We start from the raw sequence: 16,577 nt of genomic DNA on the forward strand, positions 1-16,577 counted from the left end.
AATGCTAGGCATTGTCATATGTGAAATAACTAGATTTAAATCCTCCCTTTATCATTTCCTGGCTGTGTAATTTCAGGCTAGTGACCCAAATATCTTAAGCCACAGTTTTGTCCTCTGAAAAACAGAGGCAAAAGTCCCTTCCTCACAAAATTGCTATAAGCACAAAAAGAGGTAATCCAGGTAAAAGCACATGGTCCAGCCCTAACCGATTTGGCTCAGTGGATAGAGCGTCAGCCTGTGGACTCAAGGGTCCCAGGTTCTATTCCAGTCAAGGGCATGTACCTTGGTTGCGGGCACATCCCCAGTAGGGGGTGTGCAGGAGGCATCTGATCGATGTTTCTCTCTCTGTTGATGTTTCTAACTCTCTATCCCTCTCCCTTCCTCTCTGTAAAAAATCAATAAAATATATTTTAAAAAAATAAAGCACATGGTCCAGGGCCCAGCTCATGAGGGGAGCTCAATAAATAATAATCTCATTTCCTTTTTAGTAGGATGTAACAGAAGGGTAAGTGCTTTGAGAGTTCCTCTTTGTTAGGTTCCTGCTGGGGATTAACTATTAATTCTTCCTCTCCCCTGTGTTCAAAGATCACAACTTCATACCAAGGCCACGAGCTCAGTGTCTCCCCACCTCTGTCTCCGCCCCCTGACTCCCTGGTGGGTTGTTGGGTGAGGCTTTGGGGCTTGAAGCCTCTGCCAATGGCTGCCTCCTTCATTCCAAGAGCAGCTGGAAGGACCAAAGGTAGTCCACAGGAAAGGCGAACGGCTATTGGAGGGCTGTAAAGGGGGTAGAGAAGGGTCAGGGGCTCCAGAAATGTGAGAGGTGGACACAGAGACATAGACCAGAGACCCCCAAAACAGCTTTATTAACACCCCAAGCCAACACCAACAATTTTTCCATGTGTGATGTCTCAGGGATAAGGGGGACAATGGGGCAGGGCCTGAAGGGGGAGTGTAGGACTGAGTTACTCATTACTCGACAAATGACCCAAGATGACAGCCCCAGGCTCCTGCCAGTGGCCCTGCGGGACCCCACCCAGCCTTAGCCACTGCTCCCTGCAGAGCAGGGGGAGCCGCCATTGCTGTCCACGGATGCTGGCAGGGGCTGGCCCATCCGGTCCACACACCAGCAGGGCCCTCGGCGCTGCCCCTGGGAGGAGCGGCACTGGGGAGAGAGGTATACACATCAGAGGAGAGGCCAGGGCTCCAGCAGGAGAGATGGGAGGGGTCCTGTGGGTTGGGGATGGGCTATGGACTCCTGAGTCTGAGTATGCAGAAACAGCTAGGAGTTTCAGGACCATGAGTCCTGCTGGGTTCCATTCTCTTGCTTCTCTTCTTCCCCACCCACAAAATTGTGCCTGTTCTAGGCCAGAACAGTAGTTCTCAAAGTGTGGCTCCCAAATCAACAGCATCAGCATCACTAGGGATGGAGTTAGAGATGCAAATCCTCAGGCTCTGCTGGTGGGGCTCAGCCACCTGTGTATTCACAGCCCTCTAGGTGACCCTGATGCGCTTCACATTTGTGTACCTCTGAGGTAGGCACTCCGTGGGCAGTCTAACTCCTCTACTATAGTGTGTGGTTGGTTATTCTGTTTGTGTGAGCTCTGAAGTTGGGAGATCCTTAAAGGCAGGGACAGTGTCTTATTTATGCAACTGTATAAGCCCCCCTCCCGTCCCTGGTAGGAGCCTTGTACTGATGGACCAAGGGGGAGAGAGGAGTGGCCTCACCTGCCGCTTCCGGTAGAAGCCCCGATGGTCACAATTAGGCACATAGAGAGTGTGAGACCCTCGGAAGATTTCGGTCTGGAGTTGCCGTAGCACTGAGTCCAGATGTTTGCGGCATGGGCCCTGGGAAAGGGAGAGCAAGCAGCTTAGAACCAGCTGAGAGCTCCACAGTCCCTGGGCCCCGCCAGCCAGGCTCCCAGGGCTAACCTGGGAGACTTCTCTGAGCCCCAGGAAGCAGTCTCACATGGACATCCTCAGTGCCACCCACCCCTCCTGCTCCCTGCCAGCCCCAAACGCACCATCTCAGTGTCTTGGACACCCCCAGGATTTGGCCTGGCTGGAGTGGTAGAGGTTCCCAGGTTCCTTTGTTGGTCTCTACGGTTCATGTCCTGTTGGCGAGTGGTCCCCACTTGGGGTTTGCTCTCTTTAGGATTCTCCCCTATAGCCAAAAGAAGATGGGGGAAGAAAAAAACAGAAATCAGCCAGATGTCAAAGACCGGTGCCATGTGGAAAAGAGCCTTGCTTACCTCTACTCACTGAAGTGGGAGAAAGAGAGGGGCTTTTGGAGCAGAAGAGGTGAAGGGGGTTTAGAATCTGGCTCCACCCTTACCTTCTCCTGGCCTCAGCTTCTTTCTCTGGCAAATGGTATTATGACATTTCCTGACAAGGCTTAGGAGGGAGGAACACTTTGGAAAACAAAAATTGTGAACAAATACAATAGTTGCCCCTTATCTGTGGTTTTACTTTCTGTGGTTTTAGTTACCTGCAGTCAACCATAGTCTGAAAATATTAAATAAAAAATTCCAGAAATAAACAATTCATAAGTTTTAAATTATGAATAGTGTGATGAAATTTCTCGCCCTCTTGCTCTTTCCTGCCTGGGACATGAATCAGCCAATTGTCCAGTGTCTCTACGCTGTATATGCTCTCCATTCATTAGTCACTTATTAGCCATTTCTGTTATCAGATCGACAGTCATGGTATCTCAGTCCTTGTGTTCAAAATCCTTATTTTACTTATTAATGGCCCCAAAGTGCAGGAGTAGTGATGCTGGCAACTCAGATATGCCAAAGGAGCCAAAAAGTGCTGCCTTTAAGTGAAAGTTATCAACTTAATAAGGGAAGAATAAAAATCGTATGCTGGCCCACCTGGGGGTGCTCAGTGGTTAAGTGTCAACTTATGAATCAGGAGGTCACAGTTAGATTCCAGGTCAGGGCACATGCCTGGGTTTTAGCTCAATCCCCAGCAGGGGACGTGCAGGAGGCAGCTGATCAACGATTCTTTCTCATCGTTTATGTTTCTCTTTCTCCCCCTCCCTTCCTCTCTGAAATCAATAAAAAAATATTTTAAAAAATCGTATACTGAGGTTGCTAAGATCTACAATAAAACAAATCTTCTTTCCATGAAATTGTGCAGAAGGAATAAGAAATCCATGCTAGCCCTAACCGGTTTGGCTCAGTGGCTAGAGCGTCAGCCTGTGGACTCAAGGGTCCCAGGTTCGAGTCCAGTCAAGGGCATGTACCTTGGTTGCAGGCACATACCCAGTGGGGAGTGTGCAGGAGGCAGCTGATTGATGTTTCTCTCTCATTGATGTTTCTAACTCTCTATCCCTCTCCCTTCCTCTCTGTAAAAAATCAATAAAATATATTAAAAAAAAAAAAAAGAAAGAAATCCATGCTAGCCCGGGCAGTGTGGCTCAGTTAGTTGAGTATCATCCCACGCACCAAGAAGTTAGGGCACATACCTGACTTGTGTGCTCAATCCCCGGTAGGGAGCGTGCAGGAGGCAGCCAGTGGATGTTTCTCTCTCATCGATGTTTCTAACTCTCTCTCCCTCTCCCTTCCTCTCTGTAAAAACATCAATAAAATATATTTTTAAAAAAAACACACAGAGAAAGTCATGCTAGTTTTGTTGTCACACCTCAAACTAGAAAAGTTATGGCCACAGTAAATGATTAGTTAAGAGGGAGAAGACATTAAATTTGTCAGTAAAAGACAGGAACAGAAAACGTGTTCCAACTGACGGCAATGTGTTGTGACAAATAACAGTGAGCCTATACTAAGACTTAAGCAAGGGATCCCCTGAAACGAGGGACATCAAGACATTTACTGCAAATAAGAGATGGTTACACAGATTCAGGAATAGGTTTGGACTGAAAAAATATAAAAATTATTGGAGAAGCTGCATCTGCTGGTGTAGATCTGCTGCCACATTTCTGGCAGAGCCTAAGGCGTTGATTAGGGTTTGGTATTAACCTCGGTTTCAGTTATCCAGTGGGGGTCTTGGAACGTATGCTCCAGTGGATAAGGGGGACTACTGTATATTGGGAGGTCTTGGGCTTGGGGTGAAAGATCTGGCTGTTCCATCAGAGGCCAGCAGGGGGTGCACTAAACCAGGGAGATGGGGCAGAAAAGCAATGGATGTGGGAGGGGTCAGCAGCAACCAAGTGGAATGTGTGTCCCTGCTGTGACCCTGCTGTGATTCAGCCCACCTCTTCCAAGCTGTGATGTGGTTACTTTTGCGACAGTAGGGGCCTCACCCTTCTGGTCCCCTGTGGCTCAGCCCAGCTCAACCCTAGTGGTCCCAGGAACACGTGAGATTCGTCCACCTAGACCGGCAGAGGGCAGGTTGCAAAAGTGCGGGAATGAGGGGCTTCCAACGGGAGGTCGATTCTGGCTCTGGGGAAGTTTCACATATGGTGTGTGGGAGGTCTGGGGTGAGCTCAGGATGGAACAAGATGAAGAAATAAGTCAGGGCATCAGGACGAAGGAAAGGCAGGAAGGGGAGCACGAATTGCTTGGACTCCCCCCAGCTGTAAAATTATTATGACCCCTGAAAAGACTATCTCTCCGTGCCCAAAGCAAGCTCAGCTTAAGTGCCCAGCCCCCAAGCATAGATAGAACCCTCATCTGCTTACTACTTACAACTGGAGTCACTTCATCTGCAGTCCCGAATCTGATACTCCTTCCTCCACACTCCTCGGCCCTTGCCCCTCATTTCCTCCATTTAACACCCTATCATGACTTTGCTCCTACTGCCTCCTCTGACCCGCCCATTTTAGGAGAATCTCTAGCAGCCTGCACGCATGCATCTGGGATTGAAAGCAGCTCCAAGTTAATTTCCCAGCCCTTCCCATGGAAGAAACCAGGAACTCAGGTGCCCCTGGGGTGTATTTCCTGCCCTCATTTCCCTGCTGCCCCCCCACCCCCCATCTTTCTGACTCACTTCTGTTCTGCCCACCCACTAAGTCTTCTATTCTCCACTCTGGAGTAGGGTGGGGTGACAGCTTTAAATCATAACCCTGATTTGATAGGTTCCTTCTTTTCCCACCTCTAGTCCCCACCGCCAGGACCCCGGCACCTACTCTCTGACCCTGTGATGGTCTGAAACAACTCTGGATGGAGGGCATCTTCTGTTCTTAGCCCATGCTCAGGTGCTTTGAACACCCCAATATTAAAAGGAGAGGGGGAGATATTTCTCAGGGTGTGCAGGATTTGGGAGTCTGGTGTTCCATTCCCTCTTTTTTCCAAGTGGAAGCTGAGAACATCTGGGTCCCTTCTCCAACTTGGGGGTCTAGGACTGAAGGAGCTGGGCTACTATGGCATATGGCATGGCCCTAAACCCCTCCACCGCTCCATCTCTTTCCCTTCAAGAGAAAGTGATAGAAGGGGCAAAAAAAAGTTGAGAGCTCAGACACCTCCCCGGCCCCAGCTACCCCCCAGCCTTCCCGCTGCCTCCCGCACTTACCCCTTTCCCTCTCTAACGTGCCCCCCAGGGTTGGGGTGGGGGGAGAAGCGTCAGTGGCAGGACCCAGAGGCTTGCAGGGCTGCCTGCGCCCACCTCCCCAGGACCCTGCCTGCGGAGAAGCGGGTCTCAATGGGCGGGGCGGGCGCTGACTCACCCATGGGCGCGCGCGCGGGGCGGCAGCGGCCCCTGCCCAGCAGCAGCGCCCGCAGAGGAGCCTGTTCTTCCTCCGGCGGCTGACACTGCAGTCCAGAGGCGCAGTTAGGGGTGTAGACCCCGCACTGCTGCCCCTCCCTCCTGAGGCAGCCCCCGGCCTCCGCACATCCCTCTGCGGGCTGCCCCGCAACCTCCTCTGCAACGCAGCCCCCTGGACAACCCGCTTGCGCCCCCTGCCCGCAGCCTGGGCACCGTGCCAAGGCGCCTCCCGGGCGGGCAGCGAACAGCAGAGTTAGCAGCAGTGGCGGCAGCAGTCTGTACGGGGTCATGGTCAGGATTTTTGCCCCGTTCTCTCCTCCCAGAGCAGTCGTAGCGCAGCTGCTGCTTGCTGCCGCCCCTCGGTCTTAAATAGCCGAGGGTCAGGGGCCGGGCCCTTTAAGGACCAGGTGAAGGGGGGGTAAGGAGGGGAGGAGGCAGAGGCATTCCCTAAACTGGGTGGGACTGGAGAGGCTCCCCCCACCCCACCTGGTCCTCCCCAGTCTTCTTCCCGGCTCCCTTCCCAACTTCTGTTTACTCCCCATATTACTCTGGTTTTTCTTGCTTTGTTCCCGGGAATCTCGCCCAGAATTTGGAAGAGGGACTGTTGGCTCAGGACGGGGAGGGGTAAAATGAGGAGAGGCCGGCAGCTGGGAAGAAGGGAAAACCTGAAATCCAGTTAGCGCGTGGGTGCACGGGAAGCAGGGGACCAGAGACTCCGTGGTCTAAAAGTGGAGGGAGAAGGGATGGGTCTGGGGGTCATCAGAGGGATGGGGTGAATGGAAAGAGAAGGGATAAGCACCGACTGCTGATGGGAGAAAGTAGATCAAGGGCAAAGAGGCAGAGCAACAGTGGGAAGGGGCAAGAGAAACTCTCCCTGAAATGCAACTGCGGGGAAAACGTGTCAGGGGGCCAGCCTGGGCTAAGGTGATAGAGGCGGTTGGGGGGCAAGGGGGGAGGTGCGGAGGCACACCTTAAACAAACTGTCGGAAATCCCAATAATGTGGTGGGGCCAAGGGAGTCTGGAACGATTGCAGAGGGGCAAGTGTGTAGGGTGAGAACTGGCTGAACATCTGGGAGGTGGGGTTGGGACTGGCCATTTGAAATTATGGGGGGAGGGCAAAAGTTATAGGAACCCATACTCTGGGTGCTCTTGGGAACACTGGCCAGAAAGTTGGACACCCTCCCTCCCCTCATTCAAGGCAGCACGTCCTCCATTCCCCTACTTTCCCAGAACCTGTCCCCCACTTCATCTCCACCCAGTGTCAACCAGTGGGTTATGTGGACTCATCAGGCAATGCTAAGCCCAGGAAGTCTCCCCACCCATCACTGCCCTTCCCCAGGCCCCGCCCATCCCCAGCACTCCTAGCCCAGCCTTCCTTCCTAGAGGGAGGAAGAGAGACCGTTTCCTTCAGCAACCCACACCCTCCTGGCTCTGGATTACGCAACAGCCATCTCATTCTTTCCTAAAACAAGGGCTCTGGGCAGTGACTAAATTTAAATTCTGGGCCTCCAAGCAAGAATGCCAGGGTTTCCTGAACTTTTAGGAAAATATAAAATAAAAGAACCTCACTCTCAGCACTGCCCTCCAGGCCTACCCTGGGTCCCTAGAACCCACATTTGGGGAGTAGGGTCTTCCAGCAGCCCTGAGACACCAATACAGATTGGACAGGTAGGGAGGTGGGGGCTTGGGGGAGTGGAGGAGGCAGCTCTCCTCCACTCTGCAGAGGCTCTGTGACCTCCTGCCCCAGGTTCTGACCCCAGGGTGCAGAGCTTTGTCTCATCCCCAAACCTGTATCACTCTATTTTGCCCTGTACATGGTTCTGGCAAGGGCTTTTCTCTTGGGCTCCAGCTCCCTGCTCCTGAATAAGACAGAAAGGCCCGTGGAAGGCCCGTGGGAAGCTGGGATGGGGACAAGATGGCTGTGCTCCCTGCAGGCTCCCAGTGGTTTTTGTTTTGTTTTGTTTTTTAATTGTTTGGGCTCCTCCTTTGTGAGTTATATTGCAGAAAAGCCGAATACTCTAGCCTCTCACATACACCACTCTCTTCTCAATACTCCCTTCTTAAACTCCTCCTTACCCCTTGCCACATCTCTGCCATTACCACCACCCAGAGAGATTTCCCCTGTTTAATGCTCCTGCCCAGCTTGGTCCCTCCCTGCAGTCTAAACTAGGATGCACAATCCAGTATCACCCCCCACCTGAGCATTGCACTTCCCCTCTCCCCTTCCCTCCAGCATGGAAGCCCAGAGCTGTATGCTGTCAGAGCTGGGGTCTAACCAGGCTCTTTCTTGCAGACTGAGACTCAGGAATTTGCTTCTCTTCCCTTTGGGAAGCCCTCCACCTCAGCATCAGATCAGAAATCTGAAGCACATAGTGGGCACTCAGGATGGAGTGTGAGCCAAGGTGCAAACCCCTGGGAATCTGCTGGCCTCTGTGTGAGAGGAGTTTGCTAAAAGCTTCTGCCAGAGCTGCAAAGAAGCCCAGAGTGTGTTCAGGGTTCAATAGGATTTAACCAGGCCCCAGGATAAATCAAAGAGGGCTTCCTGGAGAACAGGCGTTTACAACAGAGTTTGGGAGAAGAAATAAATATGGTTGAAGAGAGTGGAAGGTGGAGGGTGTCTCAGGTAGGACACCCTCTGTGTAAGAGATATGAAGGTGAAGTATAGATATGTGTATATACATGGCTTAGCATACATACTTATTTATCTAACTCTGTTCACTAAGAGGGCCTAGCAGCAATGGCATCCCAACAGAAGTGAGTGCTCCTAGAATCTAGATCTTGGTTTCCAAATACCATTCACCAATAAAAGGAAACAGAACCCCTTCCAGAAACAGCTGATTCTAGGCTGGAGGCAGGGAAAAACAAGATAAGCTGGAGCGTCTTGTGGAATCAGAAAGTAAGGAAGCAATCAAAAGGATGGAAGCATATCAAAGAGGTGTAAGAACCAATCTGAAAGAGCTCCCAGTGGTCAAAGCTGAAAAAAATTTGTGCAATAAAAGAAACAGTACTGGATTAAGTAAGGTATAAAATAAATATACATGAATGCACACTGATTGTTTGTGAGGGCTGCTGTAACCAAGTACAATAAATTGTGTTGTTTCACAGTTTGGGAGACCAGACGTCCAAAATCAAGGTGCTGGCAGGGCCACGGTCCTTCTGAGACTCCAAGTGGAAGCCTTTCCTTCTGAGACTCCAGGTGGAAGCCTTTCTTGCCTTTCCCTAGCTTCTGGTGGTCACCATCAGTCCTTGGCCACTCCCTGGGCTGAGGATATAGGAATAAGTAAGAGTTGGCCCTACTTCCAACAAAATCACAGGCTAGTAGAGAAGTCATATGAACTATTGATAATAACAACAATAACTAACATTATCCAATGCTTTCTATATGCAAGAACTGTGCTAAGTACTTTACATTTAATCCTCACTATAAATTTATAAGGTGTGTAATTTTATTTTTCCTATTCTTCTTCCCATAGGAGAGCACTGAGGCTTCAAAGATAGAAGTGATGGAGGAGGGTTTGAAACCCAGATTTCATTTGAACCTCTATGACCTGCCTCACTGTCACCATCCCCCTCCTAATCATTCTGAGGGGTATTTTGGAAGTCTTTGCTTAGTACCGTCTGCTGGGAAAAATCTATTTCCAAAAGGCCTTTTCATGGGCTGTTACTCTCAAGGGCTTTTATTTTTAATTTTTTAAAAATCCTCACCTGAGGATATTCTTTCCATTACTTTTCAGAAAGAGTGGAAGGAAGGGGTGGGGGAGAGAAAGTGAGAGAGAGAGAAGGAAAGAGAGAGAGAGAGAGAATGTGAGACAGACCGGGGAGGGGTGGGGAGTGAACCTGAAACTCAGGTATGTGCCCTTGACTAGGAATCAAACCCTCAACCCTTCAGTTCGCAGGGCAATGTCCTAACCACTGAGCGACACCGTCCAGGGCTCAAGGGCTTTAAAATATGTTCATTTAGACTGGGAAAAGTGCCATTCCATGAAGCATTCTATGGTTACATTCTGAACCCTTAATATGTTGTGATAGCCAACATAGCCACCCGGATATTAGGCATCAGAAGGAAGAATATGGGAAATAACCAGAGAACATTTCCAAGAGTCCTAATGGAACTTTCCGCTTGCCATTATTTCAAACTCAACACATCTGGAATCATACTTCTCATATCCCCCCACAAACCATTCCTCAGCTTTCCTATTTTTTTAAATTGTCTTAAGTTTTACATATGTCTCCTTTTTCCCCAATTGACCTTCCTGCTTTCCTATTTTTGCCACTGGTCTTATCACTCTTCCAATTTTCCAGTCATCCTTCACTCTTCTTCTTCTTTTTTTTAAAAAATGTATTTTATTGGTTTTTTACAGAGAGGAAGGCAGAGGGATAGAGAGTTAGAAACATTGATGGGAGAGAAACATCAATCAGCTGCCTCTTGCACACCTCCTACTGGGGATGTGCCCACAACCAAGGTACATGCCCTTGACCGGAATCGAACCTGGGACCCTTCAGTCTGCAGGCCGACCCTTCAGTCCACTGAGCCAAACCAGTCAGGGCCATCCTTCACTCTTCTATCTTTTCCCATGAAATTAGCTATTCCTGATGGTCAGTCCTTCCTAATGTTTCCCTCATCTGCTCTTAAAGTGGTTTCATGTCTATAACTATCTGATGGTTTGGGTTCTCATTGTCTTCACCTGTACCGTGGTGCTAGTTTCCTATGGGCTGTCAAGTTTTCAGACACGATCTATTCTGTACTTAGACAATTCTTTCTGAAATGAAAGTAGAATATATAATTCATCTGCTCAGAAACTTACAATGACTCCTATTAACTCCAGTATCAAGTCCAAATCCTTGGTTTTAAAGCCTCCAGTTCTATAACGCCTATTATTACCTGACAAGAATCCCCTACCCCTTAACCAAATATGCTCTTTGAATTCAGACATCTGAACTTTTGCTCACAATCACATTCCTAACCTTTCCCTTCTTCTCTAACTGCATTCTCTAATTTTTATTGTCAAGCTCTGGGTGTAATTGAATGTCAGTTCACCTGATCTTAAAGAGCTCACAGTCTCTAGAGAAAACAGACAAGCAAATCAACAATGACACTATCTATATATATAAAAGCCTAATATGCATTGTCCCCTCAGGAGTTCAACCAGGAGACGGGTAGTTCGCTTGCTTGCTATGACGTGCGTTGACCACCAGGGGGCAGCACAGAATGAAGGAAGGCTCCGGCTTGCAGCTGGAAGGCCCTGATGGGCCTTGATTGCCAGCCAGGCCCAGGGACCCTACCTGTGCATGAATTTTGTGCACCAGGCCTCTAGTGTAAGGATAAGAAGGATCAAAGGCCAAGTGAACAGAGAGGTAGAAGAACTTAAGTTTGCCTGAAAAATCAAAGAAGGCTTCACAGAGGAGGTGATGTTTTAATTGATTATTAAGAGGAGTAGAAGTTTGTGAGGGAGGGGACTAGGGGAAGGGTCTAAGCAGAGGCAGCAGCACCTGTCTTTAACAAACACATGGCTGTTTATCATTTGTCTCTTCAAAATACCTCTTCCCCTCTGTACAATGGAAGTTGCAATACCTACTTTGCAGAATTGTTATGAGTGTTAGGGATAATTCATGTAACATACATGGTAGGCACTCAATTTTTTTTTTTTTTTTTTTTGGTAATGAATGAATGAAGTGTCTAATTCAGTTCCTGGCACACACCAAGGTACTCAGTATTTGTTGAATGAATGATCCTACCCTGGTTCAAACCTGTTGTGTCGATAGCTGAAAGTCTGTGCTTTGGAAGGCCTCATTGGACTAGAAAAGATCCAGAGAAAGGCTATGTCTCAGTAAGGTGGGATACCAGCCTTTGAGAATTAAACAAACAGATGAGGGCTCTCCAATATGAAGAAGAGGCAGAAATATTCAGCTTCAACTCAAGTTCAATAAATGCTTATTTATTTTTTGCATAATTTTCACAATGTTTCATTAGGATATCCAGATAAGAAGACATATTCAGAGAAGTTAAATATCTTGCCAAAGCTCACACAGCTGGGTGGTGAGATCCACTGGATTCCAAGTTCAATGCTCTTTTCACTTTAACACAAAAACTTTCATGATGTAGAAAAACATTAAGAGTTTGGCTAAGTTAAAAAAAAAAAAAAAGAGTTTGGCTAAGTTAAATACAGACTCCCCCCACCCTAAATTCTCTAAATATTCAAACCACATGTTTTAAGATAAATAAAAGGAAGGGTTCTCTTGTATTTCGAGTGGAGTAAGAATAATCACAAGAAGTATATTATGATAATCAGCACAGACTGAAAAAGGAAGGAAGTTAGAAAATAATAAAATGATAGATAAAAGATCTCTGGCAAGTCACGCAAAGACTAGACCTCTTCTTCAGCTTCTTGAGCTGTGAGAATACCACAAGCCTAAGACTGGGCTCTTTCCAAAGGCAACCTGGGGCTCTTTGGGGTCTGGGCAGGCCCGCTGTGCCCTCCCATAGCCTGTAATAAAACATTGGTTATAATAAATATTTCTTTTTTCCTCCCTAAAATTTTGTCCTGAGAGTCTAGAATTTAATACTGGACAATCAGAGTAAGCTTAGGGAAACAGCAACTAAATCTCATACATCAAAATCAAATATAGCCCTGGCTGGGTGGCTCATCGTCCCCTAGCCCCAAAAGGTTGTGGGTTCGATTCCCAGTCAGGGCACATACCTAGGTTGCAGGTTCAATCACTGCTTGGAGCATGTACAGGAGGCAACTGATCCATGTTTCTCTCTCACATCGACATTTCTCCCCCCACTCTCTAAAATCAATGAAAACATATCCTCGGGTGAGGATTAAAAAATCAAATATATGCAAAATTAATGTATGCAATAAATTATATTTCTGTATATTAGCAATGAACAATTGGACATTAATATTAAAAAGAACATTTAAAATTGTATAAAAATATGGAATACTTAGAGGGTAAATCTGACAAAGGATTTGCACAGTGAAAACTATAGAACATTTCTGAGATAAATTAAAGAAAACAAATAAATAGATATAACATGTTTGTGGATTTGAAGACTGCATATTGTTAAAATGTCAGTTCTCCCAAAATTGGCAAATTAAAATCCCGGGGGGAAGGGGACTCCCAGAGAACTTTTTTTTTTTTTTTTTTTTTTTTTTTTTTGGTAAAAATTGGCAAGGTGATTTTTAAAAAAAGTGCTGCCACAAATTCACAGTGAGATACAATGAAAGCTCGTGATGACAAACAAATTTAGTCTTTCTATTTATTTACTTTAAAGATTTTTAAAAATTCATTTTCAGAGACAGAAGGAGAGAGAGAGAAACATTGATGTGACAGTGAAGCATCAATCAGCTGCCTCCAGCACGACACCCACCAAGTATGGAGCCCACAGTCCCAGCATATGCCTGGGAATCCGGAATTGAAGAGGCCATCTTTCTGTGAACAGATGAGATCCAGACAACTGAGCCATTCCTGCCAGGGTGGCAAGCTGATTTTTTCATATGGAAATACAAAGGATCCGATCTGGAATAGCTCAAACCAACTTTAAAAAAGAAAAACAAGACCTAACCGGTTTGGCTCAGTGGATAGAGTGTCGGCCTGCGGACTGAAGGGTCCCAGGTTCAATTCCGGTCAAGGGCATGTACCTTGGTTGCAGGCACATCCCCAGTGGGGAGTGTGCAGGAGGCAGCTGATCGATGTTTCTCTCTCATCAATGTTTCTAACTCTCTCTCTCTTCCTCTCTGTAAAAAATCAATAAAATATATTTATAAAAAATAAAAAGAAAAAATAAGCCCTGGCGGGTTGTTGATTGGAGCATTGTCCTGTACATTTAAAAAAAAAAAAATGTTGCAGTTCGATCCTGATCAGGGCCCAAGTCTAGGTTTCAGGTTTGATCCTTGGTAAAGGGTATGCAGAAAGCAGCTGACCAATGTTTCACTCTCACATTGATGTTTCTCTCTCTCTCTCTCTCTCTCTCTCTCTCCCTCCCTCCCCTTTTCTCTAAAATCAATAAAAACATATCCTCCAGTGAGAATTTAAAAAAATGTAAAAAAAAAAGAAAAAGAAAAAAATTGGAGGACTTACATTACCTGATTTCAAGACTTATTATAAAGCTCTAGTAATCAAAACATAAAGATAGAACAGTGGAATAAAATAGAGAGTCTAGAAATATATTCACATATATACGGTCAATTGACTTTTTATCATTTTCTTAAAATTTTTTTTTACTTGCTCAATTGATTTTTTACAAAGGTGTAAAGGCAATTCAGTAGAGAAAGGATAGTCTTTTTAACAAATGCTGCTGGGACAATTGGATATCCATAGGGAAAAAATAAACTTTGATCCCTATCTCACACCATATACAAAAACTAATACAAAATGAATCATATATCTCAATAAAGTTGTTAATACATAACCTCAATCTAATAATGAGCAATCAGATAAAATGAAACTGATTGGACATTATACCAAATAATTGGCATATACTCTTCAGGAAATACTGAATCACTGTCCCAGGCTAAGAAGACTAAGAAGACAATGTGGGATCCTGGATTAGATTTGGTACAAGAAAAAAGATATTAGTGGAATAATTGGTGATGTTTGAATAAGGTCTGTAAATTACTTAACAGTATTGTACCAATGTTAATATCCTGGTTTTAATGATTGTACTATGGTTATATAAGATGTGAACATTAGAGGAAATTGGGTGAAAGACATATGGAATTCCATGTACTATTTTTATAAATATTTACAAATATAAAATTGTTTCAAAATAAAAATAATTTAATGAATTATAGCTTAAATGCAAAACCTAAAAACCATAAAACTGCTAGAAGAAACATAGAATATCTTTGTGATCTTGGACTAGGCAAAGATTTCTTAAATAGGACACCAAAAGCATGATTCATAAGTTAAAACTTGATAAATTAGACATCTTCATGATTAAGAACTGCTCTTTGAAAGACACTGTTAATAGAATGAGAAGACAGCCACAGACTGGAAGAAACTATTTGTAAATTATGTATCTGATAAAGGATTTAAATTCAGAATATATAAAAAAAACTTTCAAAATGTAATATGAAGAAAAAAACCCTCAATTTTTAAAAATGGGCAAATGATTTGTACACTTCACCAAAGAAGATATATGGGTAGCAAATAAGCATGTGAAAAAGATGCTCAATACCATCAGTCATTATGGAAATGCAAATTGAAACTACAACAAAATACCACTACAAACCTATTAGGGTGGCTAAAATCTAAAGGAATGATAGACAATGCCCTCACTGGTTTGGCTCAGTGGATAGAGTGTCGGCCTGCAGACTGAAGGGTTCCAGGTTCAATTCTGGTCAAGGGCACATGGCCAGGTTGCACATGGCCAAGTTGGGGGCATGCAGAGGCAGCCGATCAATGATTCCCTCTCATCATTGATGTTTCTATCTCTCTCTCCCCCTCCCTTCCTCTCTGAAATCTCTCTCTCTCTCTCTCTCTCTCTGTGTGTGTGTGTGTGTGTGTGTGTGTGTGTGTGTGTATATATATATATATATATATATATATATTGTTAAGTATACATCTACCTTGTAATCCAGCCATTTACGCCTAAGTATCTACTCAAGAGAAAATGAAATATATGTCCATACAAACATGAATGCAGCCTTATCTATATATATAAAAGCCTAAGTGACCGTTACAACTTGTCGACTGAACGATGGGTTGACCGGTCACTATGACATGCACTGACCACCAGAGGGCAGACACTCAATGCAGGAGCTGCCCCCTGGTGGTCAGTATGCTCCCACAGCCAACCTCCCTCGGCCAGTCAACCTCCCATGGTCCCTCCCCGCAGCTGGCCGGCCCCTATCAGGACTGGGCAAGATGGCCCTGATCGCCCCGGTCACCGGCCAGGCCGAGGGACCCCACCTGTGCACAAATTCATGCATGGGGCCTCTAGTTTGTAATATTGTCCCAAACTGGAAACAACCAAATGTCCATTAATAAGTGAATGATAAATTGTGGTATATTCATACAATGGCATACTACTCAGCAATAAAATAGAATGAACTATTCATATATGCAATAACATAAACAAATCCCAAAAGAATTATGCTGAATAAAAGAAGCCAGACCTTCCCCAAGAGCATATACTGTAAGATTCCATTTATACAAAATTCTAGAAAAGGCAAACTAAAATAATGACAAAAGCAGATTAGTAGTTTCCTGCAGATGAAAAGGAGGGATTATAAAGGAGCATGAGTACACTTTTGGTAGTGATGGAATGTTCACTATCTTGATTGTGGTGATATTTTCATGGATATATACAAAAGTTATCGAATGATATGCCTTAAATATGTATGGTCTATTATATGTCAATTATACCTCAATAAAGCTGTTTAACCAAATATATTTAGATATCAAGTACAAATTATCAATTAGGTTCTGAGAATGTCAACAGATTGAGGATTCACCAAAAAGGCCAGCCCCATTTGGCACCTGAAGATGAGGAAATCCCGTGTAGAATCACCAACCATCAGTTCAGAAACACCTTCTGCCAGCCATCTCTCTCCATCTCAGGCCCTAGCTAGCTCGTTTCTTGAGGGAGTCAGGAGACCCAGTTGTGACCATGGATATGACTCTGGGAGCTGCCTGGCTGGTCATGCTTTAGCTGACTTTGGAAAGAGCTGAGTTGACACTTGGAGTATTTTCATAGCTCAGAAGGAGGGGTGGAAGAGAAGAAATGAAGGAAACAGAAGGAACTGGTGACAAGTTAAGGAGAAAAACTATCCAGAACTATGTAACTCAGGGGCTGGAAGGGAGCTAAAAGAACACGTTTCAATACTTTTTAATAAGAACACCAAGATCTTGATCTTTCCGTCAGAGAATTGGGGCTCTAACCTAGGTTCTCAATTTTTCATCAACACCT

The 16,577-nt window shown here is 45.6% G+C and overlaps 1 protein-coding gene across 1 annotated transcript; it reads right to left on the minus strand.

Annotated features, from left to right (window-relative positions):
* Positions 1 to 836: 836 nt before the first annotated feature.
* On the minus strand, positions 837 to 6,194 carry IGFBP6 (insulin like growth factor binding protein 6). Its single transcript, XM_080659669.1, has 4 exons — positions 5,624 to 6,194; positions 2,022 to 2,161; positions 1,726 to 1,845; positions 837 to 1,162 (listed from the first exon to the last, which is right to left on the minus strand). The coding sequence occupies exons 1-4, from the start codon at positions 5,949 to 5,951 to the stop codon at positions 1,040 to 1,042; spliced, it is 711 nt and encodes a 236-aa protein (XP_080515795.1). The 5' UTR covers positions 5,952 to 6,194; the 3' UTR covers positions 837 to 1,039.
* Between the last annotated feature and the right edge of the window lie 10,383 nt (positions 6,195 to 16,577).

Source organism: Plecotus auritus (genome assembly GCF_963455305.1).
Source record: "Plecotus auritus genome assembly, chromosome: 3".
Lineage (NCBI taxonomy): Eukaryota > Metazoa > Chordata > Mammalia > Chiroptera > Vespertilionidae > Plecotus > Plecotus auritus.

Coding starts and splice junctions, on each gene's coding strand:
- IGFBP6 (XM_080659669.1), bottom strand. CDS start 5,951: ATGACCCCGTACAGACTGCTGCCGCCACTGCTGCTAACTCTGCTGTTC. Junction 2,162..5,623: donor CCCCGCGCGCGCGCCCATGG/GTGAGTCAGCGC, acceptor TTTTGGCTATAG/GGGAGAATCCTAAAGAGAGC. Junction 1,163..1,725: donor GCTTCTACCGGAAGCGGCAG/GTGAGGCCACTC, acceptor CTCTCTCCCCAG/TGCCGCTCCTCCCAGGGGCA.